Consider the following 14,101-nt stretch of genomic DNA (forward strand, 5'->3'; position numbering starts at 1 on the left):
GGAAGAGCAAACCTGTTTGTTGTTGCTGTTTAGTAGGCAAACCAGTTAGCATGCCAAAAAGGTGTGAATGAGCATCAAAAAAGGATCCTTTGGCCTGCGGAGTCTGATGTCACAAAGGGGTAACTGTGTGTTTGAGGGGACAGGAAAAGTGAGCTTTGAAGCAGGGATTCCTTGGGAGGAGGAGGAGGAGGAAGAGGGGCTGAGATCCATCTTGGCAGGGGAGATGAAAGGTTGCCTGCTGCCATGCTGTGGGCCATGCTGTAAGTTCTGGACTCCCTCCATGCAGACTGAAGGTGTAAATAGGTGAATAAACCAGATTTCTTCAAGCACGACAGTCTCCACCGTATCTTCTATTCTCCAAAGGGGCACAGATCCTGTGTGGGTGCCTGAGACGCCCATGGGTTCTTGCCACCACTTGGCAGGGAGAGGGGCAGGTACTGGACTTTTGGAACAATACAAGTCAAACTAATCTGAAGAAAAGAAATGAAAAGAACTAAAATGATAAGAGGAAAAAAATCAAGAGATAGAAAGGCAAGAAAGGGAATACAAAAGCCATCTGTCACAATTACACCCCGTCTTTATCCATACACAGAAAAGTAGACCCTCCCTGCTTTCACCTGGAAGCTTCTGTTTCTTCTCCCGCCCCCCAAGATCCTTTCTATCTCTCCCTCCCACTTGGGCCCCCCAAGAAGAAGAAGAAAGAGGAGCTTCTAATTCTCCATCTGCCAATTATATATATTATAATGATTCAAATTATTTGAAGCATACACTACAGGAAAACACCTAGCTATATTACATTAAAGAGTTGCTAAGCAGTCTGCCAAACACAATTCTTCTCAGACACCACAGATTCATCTTTTTCTGTCAAAAAGTCCAAAAGTAGTTCTTAATTTTTTATTCTCCTTAGAAGTCCAGAACTGTCCATTTCTCGTCAAGTTCAATTCTTTCCCAGGATTCTATCAGATCTTAATATTATAGCCCTCAATTCTGCACTTTTTCCAATTCTTCCTCACATCAGTTATTAGTGACCCTGAAGTTACTTGCTATGCATTCATTTCTCTCCCTTTGAAGCCCACCATTTATGATCGTGCCCCATCTTCTCCAACCATAAGGCATTTATTTCTTTCATCAACAAAACAGCTTTCTTTGTCTGTCTCGGTTTTCCTCTCCTCCACCACTATCTCCTGCAGCTCCTCTTGCACACCTACTCCTGGGCCCATTTACTCAGAAGTAAGCCCCTCACCTGCCCAGTCTTCAAGTTCCAGTAAGATCACCTCCGCTCTCCCACTGCCCTTGGCCCACCAGCAACCCAGGGGGGGCAAGCAGCAATGGGATTTTGGCGTCCCCCAGGCCAGCACCCTTGGTGGGGGCCAAATTAGCAAAGCCTTAAGGACACCCCTGGGCAGGGAGCAGGTCGTCTGGGACTCGCAGGAAGCTGGTCTCCCATCTTGAAGAATTATGCAGCTTTGTAGAAGCGTTCCAAATTATGCCTGTGTGGACAAAGTGGTCAGGGCTGGGGGGGGGGGGCTTTGGCCTAGAACAGCAGGGCTCCTCTATTCCTCCTTGGATACCTTTCGTTTTCAACACTGTGGGGATTCCACCTCCATTGTGACGCAGTTGCTCTTCTCTTGAGCACATGATTCTGATGGTCTTCTGTTCTTTGGACACCTTCCATTTTCAACAATGTGGTGATTCTACCTCCATTGTGATACCAGAGTTCTTCTCTTTAGTGTCTTTTTTGCCTTTAAGCTTTTCGGGGTTAGGGTTCATCATCCAAGAGGCCAATGTCTCACATGACTGAAACTCTGATGGGGCAAAAATGTCCAAGACATTTCTACCAAGTGGCCCAGAATTGAGCTTGCCATTCATGGCGGCTGCTCTGCTCTTTGCTGAGGATTGCTGGTGATGATGGTTCCTCAGGGCTAGCAGGGCCCATATTAACAGAAACCTCCGTTCTCCGTACGTGCCCCCACTGCCAGCACCACCAGCACCCACTGCTTGGAGGAAAGGTGAGGAAAGACCCACTCCTTCAGCCCTTGCCAGCCTCTCAGCCTCAGAGTCTCTCACAGCTGCTTGGTGGCTGCCCACCCCTGTCCCAGCTTCAGAAATGGTACAAACAGAAATGCATTGAAGCAGAGCTCCTTTGCACCTCAGCACAGCACAGGGCAGGATAGGTATATTCTTACTTCTCTTCAGACCACAATCTCATTGTTAGACCTTGCAGTGTTAAGACAAGACATAGTGGCCAGGCACTAAAGAAGCGAGGGATATGGGTGACTCTGTTAAATGGCTACCTTTATTTCTCAGCACGCGGGGGGGGGGGGGGACCTGCTGCCTCAGAACAAGCCTAAAGTCTGCTTGGATTTGTGTGACAAGTGCCATCATTGTTTGGCACCTGTTTGGTGACTTGCCCAAGGCTTTGGACCAGGTCAGGTTCATCCAGCCCAGAATAGCCTGTTTTTGAGTCTAGCACCAGCTCTCCCAAACCTCAGGCAGAGAAGGGTCTTTCTTGCCACCTGCTAGGTGAGATGTCAGGGATGAGACCTGGGTCTCTTCTTTCTTTCTTTCTTTCTTTCTTTCTTTCTTTCTTTCTTTCTCTTTCCACATGCAAAGCAGGCAGTCTACCACTGAGCTACGGTGCGTCTCCAAAAAGGTTGCTCAAAAAGTCATTGTTGATATATGTGTTACAATTGTGTATTTTACAAAGGATAAATTATATGAAGGAGTTAACTGCGACAAGCTAGCAGAGGTGTAGAGTTGGGTCTGAGAGGAGAATGCGGAGTTTGTCGGAGGTTGAGGAGATAGTGTGAATGTCAAGCATTTTGTCAAGGACCTGCAGCAGGAGGATTACAGCTGGAGAACTCTCTGCTAGGAAGCATCCTCTGCTACCAGGAGAGGAAAGTGACAGAAAAGCAACCTTGGACTCCTGCAACAACTGCACCATTTTCTTGTACTTAAAAGACTGCACCCTCTTGTGTGTGAGAGAGAGAGAGACTGTCCCATTAAACTTTAATTAGTTTAATGCAAAGTAAATGTCCGGTGCGCTTCCATCGTCTCAAGTCCCATTACAGCAGAGCATTTCGCGCAGCAGTTTAAGAAGGGCAGGAGAGGGAGTATTTCTTTTCAAAGAGGAGTCTTGGAGCAAGCGGTTTTGGAACTCAAAGGAAGGTTTATTTACAAAAACAAAAAACCCGGAGACGAACCACACATATCAGCAAATACGCCCAAAAGGGGAGAAGGGAGGAGCAAACACACAGGAGACTATTTATACAAACTCATGTTCCTGGAAGCCTAATGACTTCCAACTGCTCAGTGATTAGAGCGTTTCTGCTACCTTTTAACCCTTTGATAGCAACACCCCCTCTCGCTCGTAACACTGAGCTGTACCAACCTTAATTCAAATTTAAACCTGAACAGAAACATTTATGAGATTGCGGACTCAAAGCTTTCGTAAAACCGTCTGCGAGATTTTCTTTGCTTGGACAATACTTTAGTTCAATTAAACCTTGTTTTACACTTTGGCATACATTTTGATAATGGATATCCAAGTGTTTTGTGTGTGCCTTGAATTGACCTGATTTAGCTAGTTTAATACAAGGTTGATTGTCTTCCCACACTCTGATAGGTAGGGAACATTCTCCAAACAATTCTTGTACCAGTTGCTTATAAAATTCCAGTTCTCTACATACATCTGATAATGCATTAAACTCAGATTCAGTTGAACTTAAAGCTATAAGTGACTGCTTTCTTGATCTCCAACCAATTAGTGCATTTCCAAATTTTATCGCCATTCCTGACACTGATTTTCTATCTGGTCCAGCATCTGCCCAACTACTGTCAGCCCAACATTCAAGTTGTGTGCTGCCCTCTGCTGATAGTTTTAAGCGAAACCTTTTGGTAGTTTGGAGATACCTTAAAACTCTTTTTACTCCTTGCCAAGCATGCATTGATGGTTTTTCAGCTTGTCTACACAGCATGTTGACAGCATATGTTATATCGGGCCGAGTCCACTGTGCAATGTGGAGTAGACTTCCTATCGCTGACTGGTAAACCCCGGGATTAGAGAACTCTGCCTGTTGCCCGGCTTGAGCATCCTTTATGTAACTTAACTCCATTGGGGTTTTAACACCAGCACAGTTGTCCATTTTAAACCTTTCCAGCAACTGCTGGATCTTAGCTTCTTGGCTAAGCCAATAGTTCCCATTTTCATCTTGCTGAATTTTAATTCCTAGATAAACAGATACATTGCCTAGTGATTTTATCTGAAACCTTTCTCCAAGCTTTGTGGCAAATTGTTGTGCAAGTTTATCATCCTTTCCACTGTATAATAAATCGTCAACAAATATCAAGACTGCTTCTTGTTCACATCCCGAGCCTTTTAGATAAAGACACGCATCTGCTGCGCTCTTTCTGAAGCCCATGCTCTCTAGAGCATCGTTTAAGCAGGAATTCCAATTACGGGCAGACTGTTTCAACCCATAAATGGATTTGTGTAGGCGCCAGACCTGGTTTGGCTTGTCTCCTTCAAAACCCGGTGGTGGTGTCATATAGACTTCCTCCTGTAAGTCTGCATTTAAATAAGCCACATTGACATCAAAATGAAACAGCTTATTTCCCTTCTTAGCTGAAGAGGCTAAAAGCATTCTTAGTGACTCCGATCTTGAAGTAGGGGCATAGATTTGAGAATAGTGAACACCTTTGCGCTGCGAAAACCCTTTTGCAACTAGTCGGGCTTTATATTGCAACTCTTCAGTAGTTGTGGGCTTTAAACGATATACCCATCGACAACCTACAGCTTGTTGCCCTTTCGGAAGCTCTGTACTTGTAAACACACCGAGAGATTTCATTGAAGCCATCTCTTTTTCCATTGCTTCCTGCCACTTTGCTGCTTCTGAGCTTGGAAGCTGTTGTACTTCCATATAGCTATCTGGCTCACACTGTGCCATATTTACGTATACACTTGTCACCTTAAACCGCTCTGGTGGCTTGCCCTTTGTGGCACGGTTTGACCTGCGCAATTGTTCCTCTTGTGCCCCCTCTGACCGTTGGCTGTCAGAATCTGTCTCAGACTTTATATCTGGATGTGCCTCTAGGGATAAAGACCTCCGTTTAGATACCTCCCTTGGGCTTTGTGTTGCAGGTGACCTGCTTCGCTTTTGCTGTCTGCTAGGCCTACTGGGTGGCGATGTTGGAACACTCCTAGATTTTGGCTTTTCTACCTTAGGAGAAGAACCTTGTGCCTGGTCAGAATCTGCATCTGAACCATGTGCACCATCCCCTTCTGGCTCACTACTCTCTGGACTTTCATTCTCAGCATAAATGCCTAAATCATCTCTCAAAATGTCAGGGTTAGCATGTAAGTGAGTCCATCCGGACTGCTCACAAAATTCAGCGCTCCTACTGAGGACCACTCTTGTAGTATCCCCATTTGGGTCCACGAATCTCCAAGATTTGGCGTGTGGTTCGTACCCACAAAAGATGAGTTTCCTAGCCCTTGGACTTCCCTTTTTCCTTAACGCCTTTGGGATAAGTACATAGGCTTGACATCCAAACACCCGAAAGTAATTAATTTTGGGCTTCTTCCCATATAAAGCAAAATATGGGGTAGTGGCAATTACCGAATTATATACTTGGTTCAGAATATGAGTAGCCGCCTGCCAGGCTTCCGCCCAGTAACTTTGAGGGAGATTAGCATCAAACAACATAGATTTTGCCAACTCTTGCAGAACCCTGTTTTTACATTCGGCCACGCCTCCTTCTTGGGGGGAATAAGGTGTAGACAGACGATGCTTAATTCCCTTTTTCTTAAAGAAATTCTGCAACACAGACCCGGTAAATTCTGACCCTCTGTCTGTCTGAAAAGCAAGTACTTTAGTACCGAATTCAAGTTCTACTGCATGAACCCAATTTTTAACTGTTTCTGCAGTATCTGCTTTTGTTTTGAGAGGAAAAAACCATGTAACCTTCGTTTTGTCATCCGAGAGACACAGTGCATACCTCGAACCTCCCATGCTAGCAACAGGCATAGGGCCACATAGGTCCATATGCACAAGTTGGAATACTTTGTCAGATTTCCTATCTGAACTGGGATAGCTGCATCTATGAACCTTCGCCCTTTTGCATGCAGTACAATCCAAATACTTAGTACATTTGTTCATTTTGCACCCTTCTGATAATTCAGGTTGCTTTTTAACATACTGAAAATTAATATGTCCCAGACGGCGGTGCCATAAATGAACACAAGAATTATGGGTAGGCGTGTTCACACAACCAGCATGAACCTGTTCAACTTCATCTGGACTTGTCTCAAAATAATATAACCCATCTCTGCATTCCACCTGCAAAAGAGATACGTTATTCTTTGAAATAGTGCAAACCCCATTTTCAAACACAGTCTTGAACCCAACTCTATCAAGTTCTGACACAGACAAAATACACCCCTTCAATCCCTTTAGCACGTAGGCATCAATTTCTGTTTGCAAACAATTCAAGAACACTGTGCCTACGGTCTCTAAGGAACGTTTAGTTGAATCTGCCATTGTCACAACTTTAAGGGTTTGCAAATGTCTGCAATTCTGCAAACGGACACTAGATGGCGCCACCAGGTGGTGAGATGCACCACTGTCAATCAACCAGCGTAGATTGCTGCCTTGGCCACGCCCTTGCATCAACGCCATTGCTGAAGCCATGTGCTGTGTGCTGTGGGAGTAGCCACGACCTCCTCCTCTTCTTTGACGTCCCCTGGAACTCCTTGTCTGGTAACTAGGGGTAACGGCCTTGGTGCTGTCTTGACCAGGTTCACGTGTGCAATTCCTGATTAGATGGGAGGGGGAACCACAGCGAAAACAGTGTCTAGCTGTAAAAGCATTTACTGTGTTCTCAAACTCAGCATCCCCACTCTTAGGCACAGCATAACTCCCCTTTGAAGACAAACCTCTTTCTCTTTGCCTTTTATCCTGTTCATCTGCAAGCCGAGATGAAATGTATTCAAGGGTTAATTCAGTTGAAGGCATAGCCTCCAAAGTTAGAGCTAGAGTCTCATAGCTTTTATCAAGAGAAGACAACAATATATATGACTGCTGCTCCATAGAGAAAGGAATGCCCAGCTGTCTTAGTTGATTAAAGGCAGACACCATTTTGGCAATATGTTCTTTCACACACGCTCCCGGTTGGAGACGTAAATCAAACAAACATCTTGTAGCATGGATCTTGGCCCCCGCAGTGTTTCTGGAATTTAACCGCTGCAGAACCGTCCAGACCTCATGCGTGTTCTTTAACTCAGAAACATAAGGCATTTGCTCTGGTCCCACTGCCAAAACTAGTAGACCTTGGGCTTTCCTGTCGCGTTTCTGTGAAGCTGCTGCTGCTGCTTTGTCTTCTGCAGATGCGTCTGCAGCTGCCTGTAAAGGCGGTGCTTCAGTACAACTCCACAACTCTTTTGCTTGCAACCAAACCCTTACTCTAGCCTTCCAATCTTGCCAATTTTTCCCATTGAGTCGCGTAAACGGGACAGAAAAAACTTTCCTGGGACTCTGCCATCCTCCCTGGGGCTTAGGAACGATACTCACACACCTGTAGACCGTCTCCCAGCTGCTGAGGTGGCTCCTTGAGGAATAAGACGTCTTCCAGCGAGTACAAACTGCTCAGTGCCTGTTTAAAACTTTTCTAGGCACGTTGCAGGACTCAAGCTGCTTTGAAGGCTTTCGTTGTCGGCAACCGCTTCTGACTTCGCTCCAGTCCTTACATAAATCACTCTGAACTGCACTCCTTAGCTCCTTCTTGACGTACAAACAGCCATAACCTGTCCCATTAAACTTTAATTAGCTTAATGCAAAGTAAATGTCCGGTGCGCTTCCATCGTCTCAAGTCCCATTACAGCAGAGCATTTCGCGCAGCAGTTTAAGAAGGGCAGGAGAGGGAGTATTTCTTTTCAAAGAGGAGTCTTGGAGCAAGCGGTTTTGGAACTCAAAGGAAGGTTTATTTACAAAAACAAAAAACCCGGAGACGAACCACACATATCAGCAAATACGCCCAAAAGGGGAGAAGGGAGGAGCAAACACACAGGAGACTATTTATACAAACTCATGTTCCTGGAAGCCTAATGACTTCCAGCTGCTCAGTGATTAGAGCGTTTCTGCTACCTTTTAACCCTTTGATAGCAACAGAGGCTTTGTATTGAATCCTTACATTAGACTGGTTGTCTGTTTGCTCATCTAAATGCTACCTCTGAATTAAGAACTCATCTTCCTCAGCTTCTGTGAGAAGTGGTTACGGTACTTCAGCACAACCAACAAAGGTTATGGCCAGCAGGTGGCGCTAGAGAGCAACAAGCGAATTATTGAAGTCAATCCCACACTTTGGAAACCAGCAATCTGAAGTCATCATAGTCAAGGAAGATTTTGCAGATAACCCAAAGGCAAACGGGGGTCTGTGAATCCTATGTGGCTAAGTGGTTGTGGAAGCTGCAGAACGTTTAACTGCAGGAAGGGAGCAAGCAAATTTCACAATGTCTGTGTCTCTGAGTATGGAGAAACTAACAGAAAATAATTATGCCAGTTGGTGTGTCAAGATGGAGATACTGCTCTGGAGAGAAGGTTTATTGGACCCTGTATTAATGACCCACCTTCAGACCCTTCTTCTCCTGAGAAGGGAGTGGGTGGCGCTGCGGTCTAAACCACTGAGCCTCTTGGGCTTGCTGATCAGAAGGTTGGCGGTTCAAATTCACTTAACGGGGTGAGCTCCTGTTGCTCTCCCCATGCTTCTGCCAAGCTAGCAGTTCAAAAGCACACCCCCAAAAAAGTGCAAGTAGATAAATAGGTACCACTCCAGTGGGAAGGTAAACAGTGTTTCCATGCGCTCTGGTTTCTGTCACGGTGTCTCGTTGCTCCAGAAGCAGTTTAGTCCTGCTGTCCACATGACCTGGAAAGCTGTCTGTGGACAAACGCCAGCTTCCTCAGTTTGAAAGCGAGATGAGTGCCACAAACCCATAATCGCTTTTGACTGGACTTAACTGTCTAGGGGTCCTTTACCATTTTACCTTTACCTTCTCCTGAATGGCTTCACAGAGAGGAGAGAGCAAGAGTCACAATAATTACTGATCTGGAAGACAGCCAATTACTGACTGTTAGAGGGCTGTTAACTACAAAAGAAGTTTGGACTACTTTAAAGAATTTCAAAGTGAGAAAGAAGACAGGAGCAAGGAATCAAAGAAGCTTCAGCACAAAGCCCTAATCAGGTTCTGAGCTAGCTTCTGAGATGCCCAGAACAAAATCTCTCAGATCATGCATTCTGGCATAGCTGCATTTTTCAAGTGCTCAGCTCAAGAAAGAGATATGCTGACTATATCCTTATGGACTGAGTGCTATGGAGCAGCTCCCCCTCCAGCCCTGTATCTGGCCAACAGCCCCTTCCTCATGGAAAGCTTCGGGGGGACACACACCCAGTTCCCTCTCTCTCCAACTCTTTTTATACATGCCTCAAATGCTTCTGTCCATTCTCATGTGATGTCAGGAGGGAGCCAGCAAGCAGTAAATCACACAGAGCAGGTGAAGTTAACTCTTGATTCGAAAATAAAGGATCTGCACAGGAGGGCAGGAGGGCCAAGCCTAAAGAGCACAGCAAGTCTTCCTTGGTAGGTCTGATCCTTATGAGGCAGTTGTGGAGCCTGAAAGTCCCACCTTCCCACAGCTAAGGGCCTTCCTCTGCCAGGTCCTTCCCAAGCAATCTGAGACGGCACCTGCGTTTCTGCCTATACTCCTCTTGCTTCTTGCCTCTACTGATCCTGGGAGACTAGGGAGGAGGAAACCTTGTCACAGCAGGGTGTGTGTGTGCGTGGAAGACACTTGTGTTTCTTCACCAGCCTGACTCATCTCTGCCTCTTGGCCTCCCTCAGCCCACTCTCCTGCTTACGCTTCTGATTCTGATTCTAGACTTCCCTCTGCCACAGACCCCTCCCCCCTGCTCACTAAACCCCAGCACCTCTTCTGCTTCTGCCACTTCCTCCTCCTCCTCCCAGTCTGCTCCCTCTTCACCCTCCGACCACTCATTGGCATCTCACCACCAAGCCGCCGACTCTGAGCCTTCCTCCCTTGGTGGTTCCCCAACTGGTTCCTCCCACTATTCCTTTGTATCCAACCAGTCCATGACACATGGGTAATGGTGCTGGTTCAGTGCAGATCCAAAATATCATCAACAGTTCAAATGATGGCTCATAAAAGTTCCATTTATATTGAAACTGACTGTTTGTATGTTGCTGTTTTTAGAAAATTGACTAAGGACTTCAGGACCTCAGAACGTGGTACCAAAACATTTAAAATAAAATCCCACTGCATTTCTCTTTTGTCAGTGCCTGAGAGGGCAGCCCCTGCCACAGCATGGCGACAAAGAAGACCAAGTCCAAAGCTCGGAAGAGCATCGCCAAGAGCCAGAGCACGACTGGGCCGCTCTTGACGGAGCAAGAGCAGTCCCTGAAGAAGGAGTCCCTCATCCTGGCGGAGCACATCCACACCTACACGCAATGGGTGGACCAGTTCCAGAGCAGGAACCAGTTCCTGGACAAGGAAGCGCAGGAGATCCGGCAGAACAGCAAGGCCTACCTGAGCTACCTGAACAGGCGCGCTGCCCGGTGCCAGGACGCCATCACCACCCTCAACGAGCAGAACCTCTTTGACCTCACCAGTGTCCTGAAGCAGAAGGAGGAGCTGACCTCCCAGTACACAGACAAGGAGACAGAGATGAGGAGCCAGCTGATCGAGATGGAGACCAAGTTCTCCCTCATGACCAAGGAGGTTGAGGAGCTCAAGCCCTTCAAGGAGCTGCAGTCCGAGCAGCTCATCCGCATCCGGGAGCTGGAGAAGGAGCTGCTGGCCATGAAGATCCAGCACTCGGAGGAAATGCGCTTGCTCAAGAGCAAGTACCTGCACCAGAAGGCGGAGTACGAGGTGCAGGCGGAGCAGAAGGTCCAGGCCCTGGCCAAGAAGGCCGAGAAGGAAGCCGTGCGCAGCCTCATCCAGCACACCATCCGAGTGAAGGAGGAGAACAGGCGGCTGCGCAACGAGCTCCTCGGCCTCATCCAGCGAGCTAAAGGCCTGAAAGCCTTCCGGCAGCAGCTGAGAGAGCAGAAGGAGCAGCTCCTGCGGGAGCTCCAGTATGGGCGGGGCCTGGCACACATGCGCCGCTGGCTCCAGCAACAGGCGGCTCAGAAGACTGGCCCCACTCCCAGTAGCCAGCCTCCCAAGAGCGCACAAAAATCCTCTCGGGGCGCGAGCGCTCAAGGGCCTGCAAAGAGGGATGCTCAGGCAGCAGCTGCCGAAGGTTTGCCACCACTCTGGAGCCCCAAGAGCAGCAGCAAGCAGCAAGCGATGCCCACAAGCAGCCAGCAGTCTTAAGAGAGCGAGTGGTTTCCAGGTGTGTGAGCAAAGGTGAGGAGGCCTGAGAGTAGACTTCTAAATGTGGAAGCAGAAATCCTGACTCAGAGACAGCAACAAGCTGTTTGGGGATAGGAGACTGCAGCAGCTCATGCGCTCTGCTCTTCGCTTCGTATCAGAGGTGGCAGGAAACACGGACCAACCCCGCCCCCCCCAATTAAAAGGATGTGTGTGGATGTGCTTCAGTGCTGGACAGCTTCCTGTCCTCTTATGGGGTCTCTGGTCAAGCGGGAGGAAGAGGCTGCTGCGCCTCTGCTTACTCCCAGGCAAGCCCATCGGCATCACAGCCAGCAGCAACACCTGCACCTTCTCATAGGCTCTCGTGGCAGCCTGCTGCCACCCACCAGCCCTCGGGCAATAGTCCTTGCCCACTTCAGGAGGCAGAAACTGCAAACCATTGGACAACACAGGCTGCTGCCTTCTCTGGGCAATGGCCAGGGAGTCTTTGTGGTTAAGTGCATTAGTAGCACAAACTTACATTAGTGGAAGGGGTGGGGAACCTGTGATGCTGCAGGTATTGTTGGTCCCTTCACCCCTGAGCATTGGCTAGCACTAGCAAGTTTCTTTATACAGCAGAGTGCATTCTCCTTCTTATGCAGCAGAAAGCTGGTTGCAGACTCATGTGAGCTGCTTAAGACAATAAACAATTCAATCTGGCTTGCCCAGACTGAGATATGCTCTATTACTCCTGGTAAGATCCCTTTGATCCCTCCTAAAGAATAAAGACACAACAGTCTTATTCATAAGTAACATAAAGTAGTTTCACGCATGATCAGGCAGAGTATGATCCCTGAAGGCAGGCTTTAGGCTTAAAGTTACAAACATGTAGAGTTTTGCCCCATATGGGAGATGACCTGGGAGACTTCTGGCTGGCAGCAGTCCAGTCCAGGTGAGTCAGGAAGTTCGCAGGACGAAAGGAGGATGAAAAAGAGAGAGAGAGGCAGCATGCCTTGGCCTTTTCCCAGGTCTGGGAAGGTCACGCCCACCCACTAGTCACAGGCAAGGAAGGATGCTCCAGCCCAGGAGGAACAGGAAGTTTTGACTAGCTGGACCAAACATCCCCTTGCATGTCCACTCTAGCAAAACAAGGAATGTTGTACTTGACTGCTCCCAGTGTTTACATCCCACAGGCTGGTGGGTCTGACACCACCTGGAGCCACAGCTCCACTTCCCCTGGTTTGTGGACTCCAAAGGTTCACTGGGAAGCAGCAGCCAAAGGGACTCCAGAAGGAAGTTGTCACCCAGAACACACACCAGTGGGCACCACTCACACCAGACATGAAGGTCATGAAGGGCCAGGATCCATGCCATTGTTCTCCTTGGTGCCAGACAATTTGGCCAATTCATCCAGCGAAATCAGTTTCAGAGAAGCTGGTGGTTAAACAAGGCAGGGTGAGCATTCTGGGAAGGCCGTTTGTGCAGCTGTCCATTCACATTTAAATCCTTCCTCCCCCTGCTGCTGTCTTGAAGAAAAGTTCCCTCCTGAGGCTACCGTTGGGCGCAGCAGAGCTCTTGGCCCATCCCACACCTGGTTCCCAGTCTGAAAGGCCTTCCCCTCAGCTCCTTATTCTTTCTGAATCAAAGACACCTTAGCTGCAAGTATGTGATTATCTGTGTTATAAAAGCTTAATTGGTTTACGACCCCAATTAGCTGTTTACAGCGGTCCGGCACACTTCTTAGCCAAGCTGCGCCGACCTTCTCCTCTCCGGTTTCACCTTGCAGAGTAAAAACACAGCGGAAAAAACTGTTGCATCAGATCCAAACACACCAAGCTCTTGTGTGTCCAAATTATCAGTTCTTTATTGCAGCAAAATATTTACAGCTCAGCATTTCTCAGATTCTCCTGGACTGCTAGCATTCATGGCTGCCTCCTCTTTCAGAGACAAAGAGAGAAACAGAAAGTAAAGCTCCTCCCTCCTTCCAAATGTCAGAATGTGAGGCATTACTCAGAATATCTTAACCCTGTACGTTCTGAATCCCAACACCCCCTCTTGCCTTGCATTCTGACGAGACCTGTGGATGTACCTTTGCAGACCTCTGTGAGATCAATCCCTTCCCCAATGCCTTGCGCCCTCTCCTGGCGTTCCTGTCAGGCATCTGTGGAACATCCTCACAACTCTCAGATTCGCACTGTGCGAAACTTACCCACGCACCTGTGGCCTGATACCTCTCAGGTGGAATACCCTTCGTTGTGCGACTGGACCGCCTGGGCACAAACTCAGGCACTTCCTCTGACTCACTGTGGTCAGCAGGTGTGTCCTCTGCATCCCGGGATTCCCCCTCTGACTTAAAGCATCTTCGAATCCTTTGCATTACCCTCACAGGAGAACTAGGCTCACTCTTGGGCTCTCTTTTTACAACTTGTGGAGATGCCCCATCCTGCTCCTGACCTTGGTCAGTGAGCTGATCGTCATCAACAGACTCAGCCTCTCCTTCCTCCTCATCAGAACCTTCCTGCTCTGAATCAGAAAGACATTCTGAAAGAACATCACGCCTGGCAGGAGTCTGACCTTTCACCCTGCTCATAGAACTCAGCGTGTTTACTGATCAGCAGCTTACTCTGATCACCTGACGGGTATGCAAACCTCCATGCACGAGCCGCTGGCTCATACCCACAGAAGATCATTTTCTGGAACTTGGGTCCATCTGGCCCTCGCAAAGCTTCAGGCACCGG

General features: G+C 47.9%; 1 protein-coding gene across 1 annotated transcript; it reads left to right on the forward strand.

Annotated features, from left to right (window-relative positions):
* The first annotated feature begins 1,642 nt into the window (after nucleotides 1-1,642).
* Nucleotides 1,643-11,611, forward strand: LOC307225153 (coiled-coil domain-containing protein 166-like). Its single transcript, XM_079992980.1, has 2 exons — nucleotides 1,643-2,009; nucleotides 10,346-11,611. The coding sequence occupies exon 2, from the start codon at nucleotides 10,374-10,376 to the stop codon at nucleotides 11,385-11,387; it is 1,014 nt and encodes a 337-aa protein (XP_079849106.1). The 5' UTR covers nucleotides 1,643-2,009; nucleotides 10,346-10,373; the 3' UTR covers nucleotides 11,388-11,611.
* The last annotated feature ends 2,490 nt before the right edge of the window (nucleotides 11,612-14,101 follow it).

This window comes from Podarcis cretensis, assembly GCF_951804945.1.
Source record: "Podarcis cretensis genome assembly, chromosome: 10".
Lineage (NCBI taxonomy): Eukaryota > Metazoa > Chordata > Lepidosauria > Squamata > Lacertidae > Podarcis > Podarcis cretensis.